Source organism: Megalobrama amblycephala, linkage group LG18, assembly GCF_018812025.1.
Source record: "Megalobrama amblycephala isolate DHTTF-2021 linkage group LG18, ASM1881202v1, whole genome shotgun sequence".
Lineage (NCBI taxonomy): Eukaryota > Metazoa > Chordata > Actinopteri > Cypriniformes > Xenocyprididae > Megalobrama > Megalobrama amblycephala.
The window spans coordinates 36,573,143-36,596,224 of NC_063061.1; the positions used below are offsets into that span (position 1 = coordinate 36,573,143).

Genomic DNA, 23,082 nt, shown 5'->3' on the forward strand with positions numbered 1-23,082 from the left:
GTGAGTTATAAAGTCAGAATTGAATGTTATAAAGTCAGAATTGTGAGATATAAAGTCAGAATTGAATGTTATAAAGTCAGAATTGTATGTTATAAAGTCAGAATTGTATGTTATAAAGTCAGAATTGTGAGATATAAAGTCAGAATTGTGTTATAAAGTCAGAATTGTGAGTTATAAAGTCAGAATTGTATGTTATAAAGTCAGAATTGTGAGATATAAAGTCAGAATTGAATGTTATAAAGTCAGAATTGTGAGATATAAAGTCAGAATTGAATGTTATAAAGTCAGAATTGTATGTTATAAAGTCAGAATTGTATGTTATATAGTCAGAATTGTATGTTATAAAGTCAGAATTGTGAGTTATAAAGTCAGAATTGTATGTTATAAAGTCAGAATTGTGAGTTATAAAGTCAGAATTGTATGTTATAAAGTCAGAATTGTGAGTTATAAAGTCAGAATTGTATGTTATAAAGTCAGAATTGTGAGATATAAAGTCAGAATTGTGAGTTATAAAGTGAGTTATAAAGTCAGAATTGTGAGTTATAAAGTCAGAATTGTATGTTATAAAGTCAGAATTGTGAGTTATAAAGTCAGAATTGAATGTTATAAAGTCAGAATTGTGAGATATAAAGTCAGAATTGAATGTTATAAAGTCAGAATTGTATGTTATAAAGTCAGAATTGAATGTTATAAAGTCAGAATTGTATGTTATAAAGTCAGAATTGTGAGTTATAAAGTCAGAATTGTATGTTATAAAGTCAGAATTGTATGTTATAAAGTCAGAATTGTATGTTATAAAGTCAGAATTGTATGTTATAAAGTCAGAATTGAATGATATAAAGTCAGAATTGAATGATATAAAGTCAGAATTCTGAATTTCTGATTTGAAACATTCACGAATGACCCTTTATTTATGTGCCTCTAGCATCACCAAATGAAACTGCAAAAATGTCTGTTTTCAAACCCAACATGGAACACTTCCCCATCTGCCATTGGTCAGATAGTCCCGCCCCCAAAGACACCATTGGTTGTTTAAATGTTGCTGTTTTTTTGTGACTAACAGTAAAATTCTTAAATCATGGTAATGTCATTAAGCAGGACAAGTTAGAAAATACACAAAAATTCAGCTTTGCATCGCAGGAATAAATTGCACTTTTAAATATATTCAAATAGAAAACAGCACTTTTAAATTGTAATAATATTTCACAGTTTTACTGTAGTTTTCATCAAATAAATGCAGCCTTGGTGAACATAAGAGACATTCACAAATATTAAATAATCTTTCCGACCCCGAACTTGATACTAGATCACCTGTTCAAGATGTTTAAAATCACAATGTCATATGGGTAAGTGTGTGTGTCTGTCTGAGGGGTTTAAAGTGATTGATTAGTCCACGTTAAACACGTGCCATTCTAATTAGCTGACGGATTTTATCGAGCACTAAACGTCGATCAGCTATTGACAAGACGTTTCAGCTGCTGCTTTACACACACACACACACACACCATTCATTACAGGAACTGCAGATGAAAGAGAGATGCATAGATGAGTGTTATCTGTAAGACCGACAGAGGTTTCTCTTTGAGAATGTGCTAAAAGCTGCTGTAAGGTCAGAGGCTCTTTATTGACCCTGAGGACACATCTTTAGCTGTCCTTTCTGCTCTCTGTGCGTGTACTCAGTCTAAATGAATTATTCTTTATGAAATCATAAATCCATTTCACATAGTATTGATCAGAAGTCATTGGTTAAGGTGTCCCATGTTACGACCCTCTCTTTAAGGTTGCTCCTGCTGTTCTTTCTTCAAAATGAGATGTTTAACAGGATGCTCTTTATAAGTATTAATTTCTTTTTTAATAAAAACCTGCCCCTGGACCTGTCAGTTTCACACCTTGTACTGAGTATCGTATGTGCCGTATAATTGCATTGTGCTATGAAAGTCTTTAGGGTTTGTGGTAGTAACTGAATAGCTGAAGTCAAATGACGGAGGTCACACAGGCTGAATGTGTGTGAGAGAAAGAGGGAGAATTGAGTGGGTGTGTGTCAGTGTGTGGAGGGGAATCAAAGCAGGGCTTCAAAGCTGATCAGGGGTCTCATGGGTAATCTGCCATCCTGCACTGCACTAGTTCAAAGCGCCGCACTGTGAATGCCAGTTAAGAGTGAGAGAGCGATGGAAAATTAAAGAGAAATGGAGGGAGTGGGTTGTGTGTCTGTGACTGTTAGTGTGCCTGTTTGTCGAAGCATGTCTTGTTTATATGTGTGTTGGCAATAAATGCTCAGGGAACATTTTGAGATGCGACTGCCTTTGAAACAAACCTGTACGCTTCAGCAGAGATGGTGATAGAGGGAAGATGTGTTGGAAATTCATCAAAACTCATAATACACCACATAACTTCATAAAACAGACAGTTACAGCTCTAAAAAGATTGAATTAGCCACATTAGAATTTAAAAGTGCCCTAGAACTATTTTTTACAAGATGTAATATAAGTCTAAGGTGTCCACTGAATGTGTCTGTGAAGTTTCAGCTCAAAATACCCCATAGATTTTTTTTTTATTAATTTTTTTAACTGCCTATTTTGGGGCATCATTAACTATGCACCGATTCAGGCTGCGGCCCCTTTAAATCGCTCACTCCCTGCCCCCCTGAGCTCTCGACTATAATACAGTGCATAAACAAAGTTCAAACAGCTAATATAACCCTCAAATGGATCTTTACAAGATGTTCGTGTCACGGTTCATGAATCCGCTGTCTCATTCTGGTGTCTGTGTGTTCTGTAGTGTGTCACCTGATTGTTTGCTCGTGTTGTTTGTTCCTTGGACTGGATTTCTCGTCGTTGTTTCCTGTTCCCTGTTTCCTCGTTTGGATTGTTCTCTGGATTTCACCCACGGATTACACGGCACTGTTTCACGGACGCACTTCACCAGTCACCATTCATCTGGACTCTCATCGCCCATCGAGGTCCCTGCGTCACCACTCTCCTGCTGTGTTCGTTGTGTTATCTGTGACTGACCATCTGTGTGTGAAGCTCTTAATAAAAGAGATTAACTTGCTATTGCATCCGTCATTATTTACGTGACAGAACGATCTGACCAACTATGGATGCAGCAAGCTCAGCAGCTTTGACGGAGTTCATCAACCACAGCATTTCTTGCATGGACCAACAGCAGGAGAGTATCTCTTCCACCGGACGCGCTGTTCAAGCGCTGGTGACGCAGGTGTCTGAGCTCTCCCAGCAACTTCAACAGCTTCGAGCTCCCACTGCGCCACCCCCACCGCCGATTCCCCAACGCCGCTGGAGCGGTGGGATCAGCCAGAACCACGCCTTCCTGTTCCTCAGACTTATGCCGGTGAGCCGAACTTTTGTAGAGCGTTCTTGAACAAGTGTTCCTTGCATTTCTCGTTGCAGCCACGCACCTTCGAGAGGGAGGAATCCAAGGTGGCTTTTGTGATCACGCTCCTGACAGGGAAGGCAGCATTGTGGGGAACGGCGGTGTGGGAGAACCAGGATCCATGCTGCGCCTCGTTCCAGGCACTCGCCGCCGAGATGAGGAGAGTGTTCGACCGTGCGGTGGCTGGCAAGGACGCTGCCCGACAACTCACCGAACTCAAGCAGGGTAACCGCACGGTTGCAGAATATTCCATCGAGTTTCGCACTCTCGCGGCGGAGTGCCGCTGGAACGAGGAGGCGCAGTGGGATGGGATGTGCCGACCGTGTCCATCGAGAAATCTATGTCTTGGATCTTCCTCAGACACTCAACGCACTCATCGATCTCGCGCTGCGAGTGGATGCTCGACTTCAGAGGCTGGAACGTCTAGAATCTGCTAACGCTAAGCCTCATGGAGCGGAGGGCCGGTTGGCCAATACAGCGGACATGGTCGGCTCCTCTTTAGATCCCGAACCCATGCAGGTAGGGAGAGCTCGGCTTTCCCGGGAGGAGAGAGAAAGGCGGAGATCCCAAGGCTTATGCCTCTACTGCGGAGCATCAGGTCACTTCCTCAGGTCTTGCCCAGTAAAAGATCAAGCCCGGTAGTAAATCTGAGGCTACTATCGGGTGGGATCTCCGCCGAGAAGTCCTCACCATCCACCCTCCTCCCGGTAAGACTGAGATGGGCGACTCACAACATCACCTGTCAGGCACTCATCGACTCCGGGGCTGAGGGGAACTTCATGGACACCAACTTTGCACAACTTAACAGTTTACCCATCATCCCACTCACCCGCCTGATCACTGTCGACGCACTCAATGGACAACGACTTCCCAGCATCTCTCACTCTACGGACTACGTTACTCTCATCTCCTCTGGCAATCACAATGAAGACATTCAGTTTCTCCTCATGGACTCACCTCAGGCACCTGTCGTTCTCGGACACCCCTGGCTCACCAAACACAACCCTCGGATTGACTGGCAGCAGCACACCATCACCGAGTGGAGCACTCTTTGTCACAGGTCTTGTCTGTTGTCTGCTTGTCCCACTGTGTCTGTTTCTGTGTTACAGGAGGAGGCGGTGGATTTGTCTAACGTGCCCGCAGAGTATCAAGACCTGAGGGAAGTGTTCAGTAAGTCCCGGGCTGCTTCTCTCCCTCCACATCGTCCCTATGACTGTGCCATAGATTTAGTACCCGGTAAGTCTCCGCCTAAAGGCAAACTATACTCTCTGTCTGCTCCCGAGAGGGAGGCCATGGAGAAATATATTTCTGATTCTCTTGCAGCGAAATTCATCCGCCCTTCCTCTTCTCCAGCGGGGGCGGGGTTCTTTTTTGTGGGGAAGAAGGATGGGTCTCTGCGACCTTGCATTGATTACCGAGGGCTGAACAACATCACGGTAAAGAATACTTATCCTTTGCCGTTGATGTCTTCAGCCTTTGAGAGGTTGCAGGGAGCATCCGTTTTCACTAAATTGGACTTAAGGAACGCTTATCATTTGGTTCGCATCAGGAAGGGGGATGAATGGAAGACCGCGTTTAACACCCCTAGAGGACACTTTGAATACTTGGTCATGCCCTTCGGGCTGTCCAACAGTCCAGCGGTCTTCCAGGCACTCGTCAATGACGTGTTGAGAGACATGGTCGATCAGTTCATTTATGTCTACCTGGATGACATATTGATATTTTCCTCGTCTCTCCAGGAACATGTTCAACACGTCAGACGAGTGCTTCAGCGTCTGTTAGAGAATGGGCTTTTTGTCAAGGCGGAGAAATGCGAGTTTCATGCACAGTCTGTTTCTTTTCTAGGGTACATCGTCTCGTCTGAGGGAGTTCGCATGGATCCTGACAAGGTTAAGGCTGTGGTGGATTGGCCAAGTCCAGATTCCCGTAAGGCCCTACAGAGGTTTCTGGGATTCGCCAATTTTTACCGGCGTTTTATTCGCAATTTCAGCCAACTAGCCGCGCCTCTGACCGCCTTGACCTCCCCCAGAACGACCTTCAGGTGGTCAGATGCAGCGGAAGCTGCATTTGCCAAACTGAAGAGTCGCTTCGTTTCGGCTCCCATTCTCATTGCCCCTGATCCTTTGCGTCAGTTCGTGGTGGAGGTCGACGCGTCAGAGGTGGGGGTAGGTGCAGTACTATCCCAGCGTTCTCCCACGGACGATAAGATGCATCCTTGCGCGTATTTTTCCCATCGTTTATCTCCAGCCGAACGCAACTATGACATTGGTAATAGAGAGTTGTTGGCAGTCAAATTAGCGTTGGAAGAGTGGCGTCATTGGTTGGAGGGTTCGGGGGTACCCTTTATCGTATGGACAGATCATAAGAACCTTGAGTATATTCGATCGGCTAAAAGACTTAACTCCAGGCAGGCTTGGTGGGCACTTTTTTTCGGACGTTTTGATTTTTCTCTATCGTACCGCCCGGGCTCCAAAAACATCAAGCCCGATTCTTTATCTCGCATTTTTGATCCTTCCGAACGCCCGTCTACTCCCGAGTGTATTCTTCCCGAGACATTAGTGGTCTCCACTCTTACATGGGAGGTCGAATCGAAGGTCCTGTCGGCCTTAGAAGGGGTAACGCCTCCGCCCGGATGCCCACCGAACCGTTTGTTTGTGCCGGAGAAGTTAAGGTCCTGCGTTATCAAATGGGGTCATTGTTCCAACGTGGCTTGTCATCCAGGGGTTAATCGGACCAGGTTTTTGGTTAAGCAACGATTCTGGTGGCCAGCTATGGCTCGTGACATTCGCAGTTTTGTTTTGGCTTGCTCGGTTTGCGCCACTGGCAAGACTTCCAATCGACCCCCAGATGGGTTACTCCAACCGCTGTCTGTCCCTTCGAGACCTTGGTCCCACATTGCGCTAGATTTCGTTACCGCCCTCCCACCCTCCCAGGGGTACACGGTCGTTTTGACCGTGGTGGACCGGTTCTCGAAGGCGACTCATTTTGTTCCCTTAACCAAATTACCCTCTGCTAAGGAGACAGCGGTTACCGTCGTAGACCACATTTTTCGGTTACATGGCCTCCCGATAGATGTGGTGTCCGACAGGGGTCCCCAATTTGTGTCCAAATTTTGGCAAGAGTTTTGTAGACTGCTGGGGGCGACTGTCAGTCTTTCCTCTGGGTTCCATCCCCAGACCAATGGGCAGACCGAGAGAGCCAACCAGGATTTGGAGCGAATGTTGCGATGTTTGGCGTCCAAGAATCCTTCCTCCTGGAGCCAACAACTCTCTATGATTGAGTACGCACATAATTCATTACCAGTGTCTTATAGGGCCTCTCTCCGTTTGAATGTAGTATAGGTTACCAGCCACCTGTGTTTCCCAGTCTGGAATCTGAAGTCGCGGTCCCCTCCGCTCACGCCTTTGTCCAGAGGTGCCACCGCACTTGGAGCAGAGCCCGTGAGACTCTGCTGCAGGTGAGGGCGCGCACCAAGGCTAAGACTGATCGCCACCGGTCGAAGCCTCCCGTATACGTCGTTGGTCAAAAAGTGTGGCTTTCTACTAAGAACATTCCGCTCCGCTCCGTTGCCAATAAATTAGCTCCTAAATTCATCGGCCCGTTCCCTGTCACCAAAATCATTAGTCCGGTGGCAGTCCGACTCAAATTACCTCCAGCGTACAGGAGGATTCATCCCGCCTTTCATGTTTCCAAAATTAAACCCGTTTTTCACTCTCATCTTAATCCGCCTACTCCGGTTCCTCCACCGCCGCGACTCGTAGATGGGGAACCTACTTATTCGGTCAATCGCATTCTGGACTCTAGGCGGAGGGGACGCGGATTCCAGTACTTGGTGGACTGGGAAGGTTACGGTCCGGAGGAGAGAAGTTGGGTTCCTGCCAGGGACATCCTGGATCACTCCCTCATCGATGATTACAATCGACAGGTAAGGAGCTCTGGGAACGCCGTGAGGCGTTCCTAGGAGGGAGGGTACTGTCACGGTTCATGAATCCGCTGTCTCATTCTGGTGTCTGTGTGTTCTGTAGTGTGTCACCTGATTGTTTGTGTGGGCGTCGCCGCTGATTATCTGATCAGCGGCAGCTGGTTGCAATTACACCTGCCTATATAACGCCTTGTCTTTCGTCTCTTGTTTGTCAGATCGTTGTTTGGAGTCCTGGTGTTGTTGTCTCGTGTTTGCTCGTGTTGTTTGTTCCTTGGACTGGATTTCTCGTCGTTGTTTCCTGTTCCCTGTTTCCTCGTTTGGATTGTTCTCTGGATTTCACCCACGGATTACACGGCACTGTTTCACGGACGCACTTCACCAGTCACCATTCATCTGGACTCTCATCGCCCATCGAGGTCCCTGCGTCACCACTCTCCTGCTGTGTTCGTTGTGTTATCTGTGACTGACCATCTGTGTGTGAAGCTCTTAATAAAAGAGATTAACTTGCTATTGCATCCGTCATTATTTACGTGACAGTTCGTCATACATACTGCATGCATGCGTCGGATCATGTGAGTATAGTATTTATTTGGATGTTTACATTTGATTCTGAATTAGTTTGATAGTGCTCCGTGGCTAAAGCTAACATTACACACTGTTGGAGAGATTTATAAAGAATGAAGTTGTTTATGAATTATACAGACTGCAAGTGTTTAAAAATGAAAATAGTGACGGCTCTCTTGTCTCTGTGAATACAGTAAGAAACGATGGTAACTTTAACCACATTTAACAGTACATTAGCAACATGCTAACGAAACATTTAGAAAGACAATTTACAAATATCACTAAAAATATCATGATATCATGGATCATGTCAGTTATTATCGCTCCATCTGCCATTTTTCGCTGTTGTTCTTGCTTGCTTACCTAGTCTGATGATTCAGCTGTGCACAGATCCAGACGTTAATACTGGCTGCCCTTGTCTAATGCCTCGATCATGGGCTGGCATATGCAAATATTGGGGGCGTACATATTAATGATCCCGACTGTTACGTAACAGTCGGTGTTATGTTGAGATTCGCCTGTTCTTCGGAGGTCTTTTAAACAAATGAGATTTATATAAGGAGGGAACAATAGTGTTTGAGACTCACTGTATGTCATTTCCATGTACTGAACTCTTGTTATTCAACTATGCCAAGATAAATTCAATTTTTGATTCTAGGGCACCTTTAATGAACACTCCACATCAGTTAAATTTTATCAATATACATATATCATAGCATTAAAAAGTTTGGGGTCGAAGCTTCAGAGCGTTATGAATCTTTTGTGTCGAAGTTTGACACGCGATCCGAATCATGATTCGATACGCTGATTTATAACGCTCCGAAGCTTCCTGAAGCAATGTTTCGAAATCAGCCATTACTCATTTTTATTTTTTTTTGGGCGCACCAAAAATATTCTCGTCACTTTATAATATTAATATTGAACCACTGTACTCACATGAACTGATTTAAATATGTTTTTAGTACATTAATGGATCTTGAGAAAAGAAATGTCATTGCTGGCTATGCAGGCCTCACTGAGCCAACGGATTTCAACAAAAATATCTTAATTTGTGTTCCAAAGATTAATGAAGGTCTTACGGGTGTGGAACGGCATGAGGGTGAGTAATTAATGACATAAACATAAATGATGTCTCTTACTGAAATATGTTGTAGAAAACCCATGAAAGATTTACATTATTTAAAAAATCCATGACATATTTGGACAATGGGGGGCGCTATTTTGTTTAGGTGCACAGTGCGTTCTGTGTTGATGACGTCAAATGGTTGACTCATGAGCTATTGACCTATTTTGTCGCTATTTTTTACCGCAACACAACTCAGAATATAACTTACAGTGTCAGTAGCTCACTGAGTGCAACCATTTGACATCATCAACACAGAATGCACTGTGCTCCTAAACAAAATAGCGCCCCCCCATTGTCCAAATATGTCATGGATTTTTTAAATAATGTAAATCTTTCATGGGTTTTCTACAACATATTTCAGTAAGAGACATCATTTACGTTATATTAAGCCATACAAGTCTTAATACCAGGGGTTCCCTTTAAGATCTGTTACTTGTTTGGGAAAATTTTTTGTTGTGATAATTATTAATAAATGGAACTATTGTTAGCTGTTGCAGCCATTTGATAAAATCAGTAATCCACAAATGGTCATGTATTACAGTGATTTTGCATGGTTGAATGATTTTATAGGCATTTCGTGGCTCCATGTTGTACCTCACAATACTTCTTAATGTTGAAATCACTTTGAGTGACTTGTTGATTTGTTAGATTGTTTAGATGTTGTATTTTAGTTGGAGTTGATTACAGACGTACTAAATGTGTGTATTTTCACTTTGAGCCAAATGCATAGAAATGCAAACATGGATCTTTTTTACATTAAATATTATTTGTTTTATTTATGAATTGTTTTTCGTCCTTGCATGTCCCCAAAGGAAAGTTTTGTCAGTTTTGTTCCCTAATTATAGCTAACTAAACCCACATACACTTTGTAGGTCATTCAGTATGAACTCACATGAGACCTCACTATATCTACTGGATTTACATAAACATACATTAATATATTCACAGAAAATGCACAAGTCAACACTGCATGGAAGTTCAGATGGAAGGATACTGTGTTCGTTCAGTTAACGAAGAACAATATTAATGATCAAAAAGGCGCATTTATACATTGGCATTATCGAGTGACGCCCACTGAGATTTAATATCAACGCACGAACACCTCCTCTCGCTCTGTCATTGTTTCACTCCTTTCTCTCTCATCTTTTGAACAGATTTTTAATCTAACACCCCCGCCAACCCCAAACACCCTCCACACACACACACACACACACTTCTCTTGAGTCTCTTGGGTCCTGGATCTTCCGTTCTCTGTTTAGCGTTTTGTTAAAGTTTTGTCATGAAGTACAAAAATATTCAGTCTTTTATCCTCAGCAGAACAGCTGCAGAATTCAGATGAGCGTCAGTATCGATGAAACACTTGTTCTATCACTCTTTTGTTTTGCATAATTCAGTTCATCTTTAGAATCAACTGCACAGTCCTGTCAGATAACAGCTAGTGATGCACCTAAAAGTTTTTATAATGATGCATTGAAAATACTTTCATAATGCATTATATGCAGGGTAAAGCCGAGCGCTATGGTGCATTATATATTCATGCATTTACATGCTTTATTTTGAGGCTTGTGTCACAAAGCCATTCAAATAATAAATTATAATGTGCATACTTGTTTATTACATTCTAAACTGTAATTTAATGGGATAGTTCACTCACCCTCATGTCATTCCAAACCTGTTTGCATTTATTTCTTCTTCTGATTACTGATTTCTTCTTCTACTTAATGAGTGAATGAGTGAGTAAATGATTTCACTTTAACATTGTATTTTGTATTTCACACATCTTTATAAGTAGTCTGAGATCGAACAATAATTAGCAAAGCCTATACTGAAGACCCATGGACTGATGTAAATACAAGTACACTTGTTACCGCATGGCTTTTGCCTTTTTTGAGTCATGTAATCATACTCTGTTGACTATAGAAGCTTGTTTCTGCTATGAAATAAAAAATAAAAAAGATAATTGAGACTTTTTATCTCACAATTCTGACTTTTTTTCGAGTTATAAAGTCAGAATTGTTAGATATAAACTCACAATTCTGAGAAAAAGTGTGTGACAAAGTGTGAATGAAGAAGTCGTGTTAGTGATGGGAACATGACAGAAGTGTGAATGCACCTGAACATACAGACTCAGTTCATCAAATTCAAGTTCACTGGAGGATCAAACTGACCCTGAGAGGGTTCATGTGCTACAGGACAGGACTTTCTCGGGGCCTCCAACATAGAAAGTCAAAGTTAATCTTCAACTGTGATTCCTAAACATTTTATTTTCTAGCATACGGTGCACATTTGAATCTCTTTCTTTGGCCCATCATTTACTGTTCTCTTTATCAAAAGTATTAAATAAATGTATTATAACTTAGACACAGATTTGAACATCTGTACTTCATCAGACAGTTTTCAGAGATAGAGTAATATTTCATACAGGCATATCATGATGAGAGAGGAAGAGATCTGTGACTGTCCCAGGAGGAGATCTCTTTAGGTTTTTTATTTATCCAGTTTAATATTTTGTTAAGGGATAGAAAGACAGATGTGTCCCTGAAGCTTGTATTTTTAATTTTGTTAATTAGTTTATTTAGCATTTAATGTGTTTGTGTGTTGTGGATTTGACTCTTCTACATCTAAACCTCTCTTTCCACGTGTCATTCGCAGAGAAATGCTTGTATAACCAAATGCTGTATCTATATCATGTATTTGTGTTTTGTTTTTTAAAGAAGAATCTGATGTGAAATATTCATATTGCTCATATGCAGACTTTAGATCTTGGCAAATCTGGGCACAGTTTGAGACATTGTTGAGATCTCTTGTAGGGTTGCCAACTATCCTGTAGATGGGACGTCCCATAGCCTATATTGGGCCTAATTGATTTGTCCCATACATGACCTCCCTTGTCCAGTTTATTGACTGCTACACTGATCTAACGGCCACTTACTTACCGAATGACGATAACAGGCTGATATCTGGCTATCTAGCAAAAGGACAATCAAACATTTTATATTTAGTACAAGTTTTTAAAATATTACAACATTTTCCATGTTTTATAGCGGTTGTACCGAATGACCTGATGTTTCGGGACATGCGTATGATCAAGTAAAAACATGAATTTTTCAAATAGTTAAAAGAGCATTAGTTACTTTGCTTCATGACCATGTGGTCCTTTGCAGGTGTCTGAATGATGTCACATCCTGTCACATGATATTGAGCGCATGACTTGATCCAAAATGGTCCCTTTATATCGAATGACATCAATGAAATTCATTTTTCCGGACATTCTTTCTCATAACAAAGCAACGACTTCAGATAATTTTAATACTGTTTTGCACTATGTTGATATATGATGTTATAAAATCATGCCAGAATAAAAAATATGTACATTTATTACATTTTAAGATATTTTAATCACAAATGAAATGGTTGTATTGGAGTCCAGTTAAACTGAATGACCTTTTGCACGTGAGGTTATTGGGATCTTTTAGGGACGTCTGAGAATTACGTCTGTAATCTTGTTGCTGTTGAGGAGAAACAATCGAGAGCGAGCAGAAAGAGCTGTTTGAATATCATGCTGTGCTGACGATGATGTCATCCGGTAATATGTTATTCATGGCTCTATGATTCATGTGTCCCTCAATAACATTTATTCAGTGCTGGAGACAGATGGCTTCGGCTCTGGATGTTGCCAGGAATGCTGTGCGAGTGTTTTTTGGAAATGTTTTGAGGGACGTGTCAGTAGAGCGGTGTTCAACGCTCACAGTCCAGACGCACGGCCATCTGCTCGTCCAGACACGCACGGATCTAGAACCGGCCGGATCGGCATTCTCACTGATCTAGAACCGGCCCGGTTAAAAACCAGTGTTAATCTAATCCACACGTGATCAACTAGAACTCGTGAAGGCCTGGTGAAGGTTTCTACGTAAATGTAAAGTCATAATGAAACGGAGTTCGCAAACCTTTTTACTTTTGTAATGTGGCATTAACATGATATTTTCATATAATTTATATAATTTTTAATACCCCACAGATCATTTATTATAGCTTGTCAAATTTGCCCCTATTTGGGTGTGAGCAAAAACACGCCGTTTTTGTGTGTGTCCCTTTAAATGCAAATGAGCTGCTGCTCCCGCCCCCTTTCCAGAAGAGGGCGGAGCTTTAACAGCTCAACAACAACAAAGCTGGAGAATCTCACGCAGCCAAATTGAGGATCATCAGTAACGGTGTTCAGCCTTACATTGTTCAAACCGGAGTCGGACACTGATGGAGAGACTCAGGAAGAAGTTACAACTTTTAGAATGAAACTGGACGTTTCTGAATGGATAGTGGATAAATTTATGTAGTTGCTAGAGATAATAAATGTCCCTTTTCTATCCTGTTTTTGACCCTCTGGCCTCTGAACCCTCCACTTTAAGGGTGCGTCTCCTTTAAGACTTTAATGTATACACCCACTGCTGATTGGATAACATCTTTGCATTTTAAATATGTAGTGTGCATGCAGATCTGTGAAAATGTGAACGTTTTTAGTACAAAATGTCAAGGAAAATTTGATTTCTTAATTCATAACCCCTTTAAGTTCTGTTGGAGTTCCAGTATGTTTCCACATGATCAGGCTTATTTTAAAAGAAGTGAAATGGAAAAGGAAAAATGTTTCTCATGATGTGACAGGAGGTCCGGTCTGTTCCTCAGGAAGTCATGATACGATGGTGATTGTGGCATGAGGTTTATTGATTGTTGTTCCTCTTGACGTGTGTCGACTGCTGTCCTGTCTGCAGCAGAAATATTCATCTGGTTAATCCATTTGAGTCTCGGGTGTGTGTGTGTGTGTGTGTGTGTGTGTTAATGCTAACAAGCCGGCCTGATCAATAACTGCTTAATCAGCCGTTCACACTGTAGCTCAGATCAGGGGGTCGTGAGAAAGTGCAGGTCTGACCCTCATGCGCACAGCTGTCTCTCTCTCTCGCTCTTTCTTTCTCTCAGAGTCTGTCCATCTTTTTCAGAGTGAAAGTTGCTTTTTCTTTTTTTCTCACCTTTTGTAATTTACTGCGCTTTTGAGATGTTATATGGCTTGTATTTGGTCTTAATCACATTCTCTTGTAAAATAATGTCAGCTTTTTTTCTGTAAAATTGACCCTCTGACCTGATCCGACAGCACTCCGATGGAAAAGAAAATTTAATCTTGGAAAAAGAAACAAAGTGTATTATTAAAAAATGCTAAAGATCATATGCGCTAGGCTGCCAGTAGCATTGCACACACACACACACACACACTGAATATGAGTGTGTGTTGAGCTTGATGGAGGCGACACATCAGTCTACATTAAGTACTAATCTGTTTCCTGCCAACAGTCCTGTACGTCATGCTGAGGCCGGATTTGAGATGTACAGTATGTGTGTGCGTGTGTGTGTGTGTGTGTGTGTGTGTGTGTGTGTTGGATATATGTTAATGTGTTCTGCACTGCTGATAATAACCATATAGTCTCTTTACAGCAGTTATCAGAGACAAAGAGAATGTTTGGAATAGCATAATAACACACCACCCACACTACCCATACTATTTTTTTTAATATATATGAATATTAAATATGCAAATTTACTAATATATAACTAATATAAGGTTTCCTATGCATTACGTTACGTTTTTTTAATATATATGAATATTAAATATGCAAATTTACTAATATATAACTAATATAAGGTTTCCTATGCATTACGTTTATTTTTATAAAATATAATAATTTCATTTCTCAATTATAAATGTATGTTATAATTTATTTGAAATGGTTTAAATATTAAATATTGTTTTTTTTAGACAATATTTTTTATATATATGCATTTATATATTGCAGAATCTGTGAAAATGTGAATAATTTTAACAAAATAAGAGAGATCATACAAAATGCATGTTATTTTTTATTTAGTACTGTCCTGAGTAAGATATTTTACATAAAATATGTTTACATATAATCCACAAGACAAAAAAGTAGCTGAATTTATTAAAATATCTCCGTTCAAAAGTTTGTGAACCCTTGATTCTCAATACTGTGTGTGGATACCTAGATGATTTACGACTGTTTTTATGTTTTGTGATGGTTGTTCATGAGTCCCTCGTTTGTTTTGAGCAGTTAAACTGAGCTCTGTTCTTCAGAAAAATCCTCCAGCTCCTGCAGATTCTTCAGTTTTCAAGGATTTTTTGCATATTTGAACCCTTTCCAGCAGTGACTGTATGATTTTGAGATTCATCTTTTCACACTGAGGACAACTGAGGGACTCAAACTCAACTATTAAAAAAGGTTCAAACATTCACTGATGCTCCAGAAGGAAACACGGTGCATTAAGAGTCGGGAGGTGAAAACTTTTAGAATTTGAAGATCAAGGTAAATTGTACTTAATTTGTCTTCCGGGAAACATTCAAGTATCTTCTGTTGCTGTAAAGGGTTCAAATATACAAAAAATCCTTGAAAACTGAAGAATCTGCAGGATCTGGAGGATTTTTCTGAAGAACAGAGCTCAGTTTAACTGCTCAGAACAAACGAGAGACTCATGAACAACCATCACACAACCAACAAACAGTCGTACATCATCTAGGTAACCACACACAGTATTAAGAATCAAGGGTTCACAAACTTTTGAACGGATATATTTTAATAAATTCAGCTACGTTTTTGTCTTGTGGATTATATGTAAACATCTTTTATGTAAAATATCTTACTCAAGAGAGTACTAAATAAAAAATAACGTGCATTTTGTATGATCTCTCTTATTTTGTTGAAATTATTCACATTTTCACAGATTCTGCAAGGGGTTCCCAAACTTTCACATACCACTGTATATATATATATATATATATATATATATATATATATATATATATATATATATATATATATATAATGTATATACTTTTGAATTAATAAACTTAATTTATTTTTTCGATTTAATGTATTTTTATAAAATAATTTATTTTATTATAAATAATTCAATAAATAATAATAATTCAAGATTCAAATAATAATACAAAATTTAAAATTAATTTATTATTATTTGTATTTATTAATATAGGCTACTGTATATCATTTTGAATTATTAAACATTTATTTTTCATGATTTTTTTTCCAATTAAATTTTTTTTATAAAATAAAATGTATTTTATCTTTTATTTTTTTTATTAATGATAATAATAATAATAATAATAATCTATTTTAATTGTTTAAATACTGATTTTTAGATCAAAGAAAAACATTTGACCAATGGTTTCAGAAAAGGAGTTGGTAAATACTTTATGGTTATGCAATTAAAATTGCTTACTGCTTTCTGTATTATTTCATCATTCCATCTACCTAATATATTTTGGTCAATTTGAAAAAATGGTTTTATTTTTCAATTATTAACTTGATAATCAATTAATGACATTAAAATATTATGCCATTATTATTTAATGATATTAAATGATTAAATTGATCATTATTATTTTATGTAAGTAGTACACTAGTATTCAGTACACTAAAATACCTGCCGTACACTAGAGCGCAAGAGAGAGAGAGAGTTTGAACCTCACACCTCACATCAGCACATGCATACAAACCAGCGCTGGGCCATTAAATATTCCTTTTGATTGGGTTCTAGCTGCATCGATTTAAAATAGCACATGCAAGACTTAACGCGCACACACACACACACACACACACACACACACACAAGGCTAAAGACAATTCAGTTTCTGCCCCTGATGGAAGATTATTATATTCATAACTAGCTCTGTATTAGTTGTGTTGACTTCGGGGAGTTTTAAAATGAATTACAGTCTTTGTGTTTGTTGTTCTGGATGAGCTTAACGGATGTTGTTTTCTTCTTTAAATGAGTTTCCCTCTGTGATATTTCTAAGTAGGGTTTGGGATAATGGCCACTGTGTGTGTGTGTGTGTGTGTGTGTGTGTGTGTGTGTGTGTGTGTGTGTGTGTGTGTGTGTGTGCAGTTTTTACAGTAAAGAAATGTTCCTTGGAGCACGTATAGAATGCCATGACAATCAATTTAACCTTGAATCAATGTTAAACACATCACACAAACGCCAATCAACTTGTGTGTGTGTCATTTACGCCGCTGGTGTATCCAGCATCAAGAGGAAGCTTCTCTCTCTCACTCTGCTCATTAAGGAGTGTGGATCAAAGTGCAGGCCTGTCCTCGTCCCGTGTGTGGTGGCGTTCGCGGCTCTGATGTGGCCGTTCTCTGGACTGAATCCCGGGCTCACTCACTGGAACGAAACATGGCAGCGAAATCCCTCTGATATTTGTCCTTTGACTTCATGGCTGTGTTCGGAATAAAAAATTGGATATTAATATTCACAGTCAGTTTTAAGTGGTTTATTTACATTTTATTTTTGAATTATTAAACTGTTATTTTTTATTAGCCTAAAGGCCCATTCACACCAAGAACGATAACTATAAAGATAACGATAAAGATATAGTTCTAAAAATCGTTCTAAATATAAAAGAACAGCACTGTCCACACCACAGCTATAACGATAACGATATAGAGAAACAATATCATTGGGATCACTTTCAGAATGATTTTTTCCAGCTGTTGAACAATAAAACACTGACAGCCAATCAGAATCCATTCTAATTTAATGGCTCGCGCATTTAAAATGGCAGGCAACATTGTGGAGAAGTTAATCACAGAGGTCCAAAAAAAAAGACACCACTGTTTGACAATTCAAACCTTTCAAGGATACTTTAAAGAAAATGGATATATGGAAAACAATCGGTCATACCCTCGGAATAAATGGTGAGAAGTATTAACGATGAGATCATTATGCCAGGCTAGCAAACAATGTAATATAAAATTATCTCAGGCATCCAGCGCTAGTTTCGACAACATTGTCTTGCTTCCTTTGAAGTTGCAGTGAAAAAGACTAGGCGTTGTTTTTATTCCGCTATATTGACTTTGTCAGCTAAATTCACTGTTAGATTATATCGATTACACTAGCTATTCACTCTAAACATAGCGTGCTGAGGACATCTGCTGGTTAAAGCTGTGTAAATGCGACAAGAACAGCAAAAGCATGTTGTACACACTTTGAAACCGCAGCGCGTGAACTAAAGGCAGGAACACACCAAGCCGACGCCGACAAACTAGTGGCAACGAAAGCAGACTGCGGGGTTGGCTCACGTCGGCAGCGTCTGGGTCCAAAGTTGGCTTGACACACCAAACCAACGCTAGACAGCCGACGGCCAAGTAGCTCGTCAGTTCTGCGCCTGAAATGCCTTTCCATATCAGCAGGTGGCAGTAGCTGAACAGCCAATCAACACGGGCCGACGAGCTCCGACGCCGATTCAACGTCAAATCGGCCCAAAAAAAAAGCCGACGAGGACCAACTTCAGCTTGGTGTGTTCCTGCCTTTAGAATAAACAGACCATTATCGTTCGTTGGTGTGGACGCAAATATAGTTATCATTATACTTATCTTTATAGTTATAATTCTTGATGTGAATGGGCCTTAATTCCTTTTTTCTTATTAAATGTATTTGTATAAATAAAATAATTTATTTCATTTCTTATTTTGATTGTTAATTACAACATTAATTTGATCTTAAATTGTTTAAATATTGATTTTAGGTTTAAAGAAAAACATTTGGCATCGTTTCTACTAATTTTAAAAGGATTGTAGGTGGTTTACAGTATATATATGAGCAGTAGACACTATCGCTATACCAGCTTTATATAAAAACTCATAATTTTCATCAAGTTATAAATGTGTATCACCGTGTCCTAACCAGACGCGACGCGACGACACGCGATAAAAGGTATCTTTTCCATGTTAATCGGAGTTTTTGTCCTAACTAGGCTGGAACAACTTCACAAAATATTATAATGATAATCTCAGGTACTGTTTATGTGCTTTATAATGTTAAAAGCGTCTAATGTGAGTTTGATCGTCATTTTGTGTGTCTTTTATAACCGTACTGAAAGCAGCAACGGACAATTCACCTCAGATTTTCAAAATAAATAAAAGTAAACACGAACGTTCAAACTGTCAACTCATTGTGAACTTACAAGTGTATTCTATGACAAAGATTGTTTCAGTAACTCAGTAGGCCTATATATATTTTAATAATGTTAAAATGCTGTAATAATCAAGAATTTGATTATGTACTTACCCGCTTCGTTGCGAGTGGCGGGAGCTTGCCGAGAGACTCCGCCCACGCGCTCTTCTGATTGGCTGTGATTTTTGATTGACATTATCGCATCTCAGTCGCGTCGCGTCTGGTAGGGATGGGCGATACCACTTATTTTGTTTTTGATACAGTACCGATACTTTCAAGGCCAATATCGCCGATATTGATACCGATATGATACCTCTAATATGAACTTAAAGATTTTAACATTTATTCAATTATTGAATTAGGCTAGTAAGAGTAAAATGGGTTATGATACCCACTTAACATTGTATTTTAAAGGCATTTTAACATTCAATATGCTTTAATTGCAGTTTATTAGATTATATTTTTGTTTACACATGGTTAAAATGTTTACTTGGAAAATCTACAAATAAGCCTACTATATGCCTAACTATGGTCACTGTAGTGACGGTTCATTTTCATAAGGGACCGCATTGACAGGCTGTTGCACCCATTAAATGAAACATTTGTATTCTGACAGAACATCAATATGAACTTTTAACGTTCATTTTAAATAAATGTAATTGCACAAACTATGTAGCCTAGGCTATTTCATTTTGTTTATTGTGAAATAACTAATAATAATAATATTATATTTTTCTGTCTTCTGTTAAGCATTGTTCTGGGCGGCATTTCCCAAAAGTATCAATGGCTTCTTACGGTACTAAACCTAGCCCTGTTTGAATATAGTGTCGGCAGTGAGCGAACGCTCTCTGTGATTGATTGGTTCTGACTTGCTGCATTTGCATGTTCAGATAAGCAGGAAAATACTTCTACTACAAATTATTAGCTAACATAGGTTATTTGTGCAATCCAATGCATTAAATTTATTGTTAAATAAACAAAATCACTGGTTAAAAAAAAAAAAAAACACACTTTAGTATTGATATTTTAATTTGAGTATCGATACTTTCAATACTCAGTGTCAGTATCGATATATCGATACTTCATATCGATCTGCCCATCGATATATAAGTGTTATACTTATACAGATGCTTTCTGTACATTTCAATCTCACTTTAATGACTCTGATAAAGAACTTAAATGTTTACCTTGATATTTAGCCGTCCTCCACCCAAACATAAACCTAAAAACACCCATAAAAATGCACTTTCTTCTCTATCGGCCTGTCCTGGACCCCTGGGGTTTCTCTGTAGGCCTACTCTAAATGTCATCCCTTCATCCTTCACTCTTACCCTCCAGTGCATTTTGCCTTTGCAGTAGTTTCATCTTTTATTTTGATTGTATTCAATTTTAATGTCATATTCTTTCTTCATATTGCAGAGCTGTGTGTGTGTAAGCAGTTTTGTGTGTGAAGCTCCTCTTGACCTCATCTGTGTGTGTGTACACGTGTGTCATTGTATATATGTATTTGTGTCACCCTTGACGGATCATTCTATCTCTTGTGCAAGTTATTGAACAGGTTAGAAACATGACCTTTGACCTTTCCCACTGTCTCAACCTGCTTTTTTAAGGACATGTGTGTGCATCAGTCAATATGTCATTGTGCTGGAGGTCAAAAGACAAAACATTCCTCCATCTGTCTATATATATATATATATATATATACATTTTGATATCTGTAAGCGAAGAGCTTTTGATCTTGTATTCACGGTTACTGTAGATTCAGCTCCAACATTCTTCACGCTGACAGTCAGGCGGATCAAACGATCCCTGCTGCACTTCTCTGATCTCTCTCGGTTAGACCTGAGATATTGACATGCATGGACACACATACTGACAGATGCTGCTCAGATCGCAAGAGATTACAAACTTAATACAGAACAACAAAAGGCTTTGTATATGTATATAACATATTTATGTTGTTTTAGGAGAGCTGTAAGCTCTATACAAACTCATTTGACGTTTTCTCTGTTCAAAAGAACATTGAAGTTTACTTGTTGCATGGGGAATAATAATAAAATACACACTTATATTGTTGTTGCTTCTTTGAAATAGAAAAGATTTGACGCTGACTGGGTGTTTTCCTCAGGCAAGACAAAATATGGAGTAAATAAAATACAGAAGGTGAAATATTTTGCAGGTGTTTTGAGCTCGAGCGCCCCATCTAGTGGTGGGCGAGGTTATTGCAGCGCCACCAAAACTAGTTAAATTCTTTTCGTTTCGAGATACTAACCAATGATACTCTCTCTCATGTACACTATAGTCTCATATTTATTTTTATATGACACGGAGACACGTGATCATACTAAAAGTCAATGTTGTGATTCCATGATTTATCCGCTAGATGGCAGCAGATCGCCACGCTTCAGATCATTCAGTGAGTTTTTCTAATAAGCGTTCAAAACTCTTTTTTAATGTCTTGGAAGTAATTTGATTGATTGTAATTTAATAATAATATAATAATTCTAAATATTTTACTATTTTTCCCTTTTTTATGTTCTTGACACAACGAAAAAACGAACGCCCTGCTGAAAACAAACAAACACAAAAACGGTTGGCTGGTTAGCTAAATCTTTGCTAAATCTCCCAGACTGACTAAAAAAAGTGGCCAAAACTCCTCTAAAAACACCAGCAAATCAACTTAGGCTGGTTTTAGCGGGGCTTAGCCCTCATGCACTGTCATTGTACGGAAAAGAGCAGCGTGAACATTCTGACAAACATCTCATTTTGTGTTCGCAGAAGACAAAAACTGATATAACTTCTAAAAAAGACACGAAATATTGACAGAATATGTGTTTAGCTTAATTATTCCTGTCAGTCTGACATCAAACAATCCCGTTTTCATCCCTGTAGTTCGTGATTCCAGTCAGAGAGGGGCGCTGTGTTCGCATCCCAATGGATCCTCAGGACGGGACTCCACACACACACACACACACACACACACACATACATCAGCAGTAGGTTTCACTGTCTGTCTGTCGCCAGCGTGTGCATGTGAACGGATTGTTGGCTGTTTTTCCCGGGGATCTATATCGCCACACCGACCCAGTACATCAAAATGTGTGGCTGAAGAATATAACTCGGGATTTCTGTGGCCTAAATTCCCCATTTTGTCCTCCTGTGGCTGTCCAAACTGAGGATTTGCTCCGGCCAGCGCAGCGATCATGTCGGGGAAAATAGAAAGCAAGCACGGTAAGCGCGAACCGGCCCTCTGAGTGTGTAGGCCTGCTTATATTGCACTTTAACAGCTCCGAAATCCTTCACCGATGCGTTTAATGCTCTTGTTAGGAATGCACCAAAGGCACGGGCCTCTAATGTTTATTTCGAGCCAGAAATATGTGGTGGAATAAATCAGTGCCCGTTAGCACGCGCTAGCGAGTCCGAGCTCGCGCTGCCGCACGGGACATTTAAACGGTGCTTTTCTACCGAGAGAGACTCATGCAGACCATCAGAGAGCGTTCTGTCTGTGCAATTAAACATGCATTTATCAAGCCATGCTCGCATGCAAACACTACAGCAGCAGTAGAGGCTCTCCATCCTCCTGCTGTTGTCAATCTCATGCTCGCACAGGCTGATTTTCCCTGAGAAGTGAAGTTTATGAGTTGATGCATAGGTTATGCATAGGTTCATTAAATAGTGAAGTTTTGTTCTATTATTTAAAGGGTTCATATGTGTGTTTTCAGACTTTGTTTCTGAGTTTTGAACATTTAAAGTTTAATGTAAAGTCATTTTTCTAACCGTTTTAATATTTGCAGCTCATTTATATGTCTTTATGTAGTAAAATGAGTTCATAAAAGCTGCATGTGTTATGCAAATGTTGTTTGAGTAGTAGGTTTTAGATAAAGTCACCACCAATAATGCAAATGTTTTTTTTTTTTTTGTGGAGACAGTGTGGTCTTGTTAAATATGTTTGTCAAGCTCTCTGAGTTGGATGCTGTCATGTTGCATGTCATGTTTAGGAATATGACAACACAGACTGTCTGTCTCTCTCTGGATGTGTCTGTCTGGCTGT

The 23,082-nt window shown here is 39.5% G+C and overlaps 1 protein-coding gene across 1 annotated transcript in view; it reads left to right on the plus strand.

Annotated features, from left to right (window-relative positions):
• Nucleotides 1–21,979: 21,979 nt before the first annotated feature.
• Nucleotides 21,980–23,082, plus strand: part of rapgef1b (Rap guanine nucleotide exchange factor (GEF) 1b) — a 50,756-nt gene continuing 49,653 nt past the window's right edge. Inside the window, exon 1 of the mRNA XM_048165138.1 lies at nucleotides 21,980–22,262. Within this exon, the coding sequence (XP_048021095.1) occupies nucleotides 22,235–22,262 (28 nt within the window). The 5' untranslated portion in view covers nucleotides 21,980–22,234. The remainder of the gene's footprint in view (nucleotides 22,263–23,082) is intronic.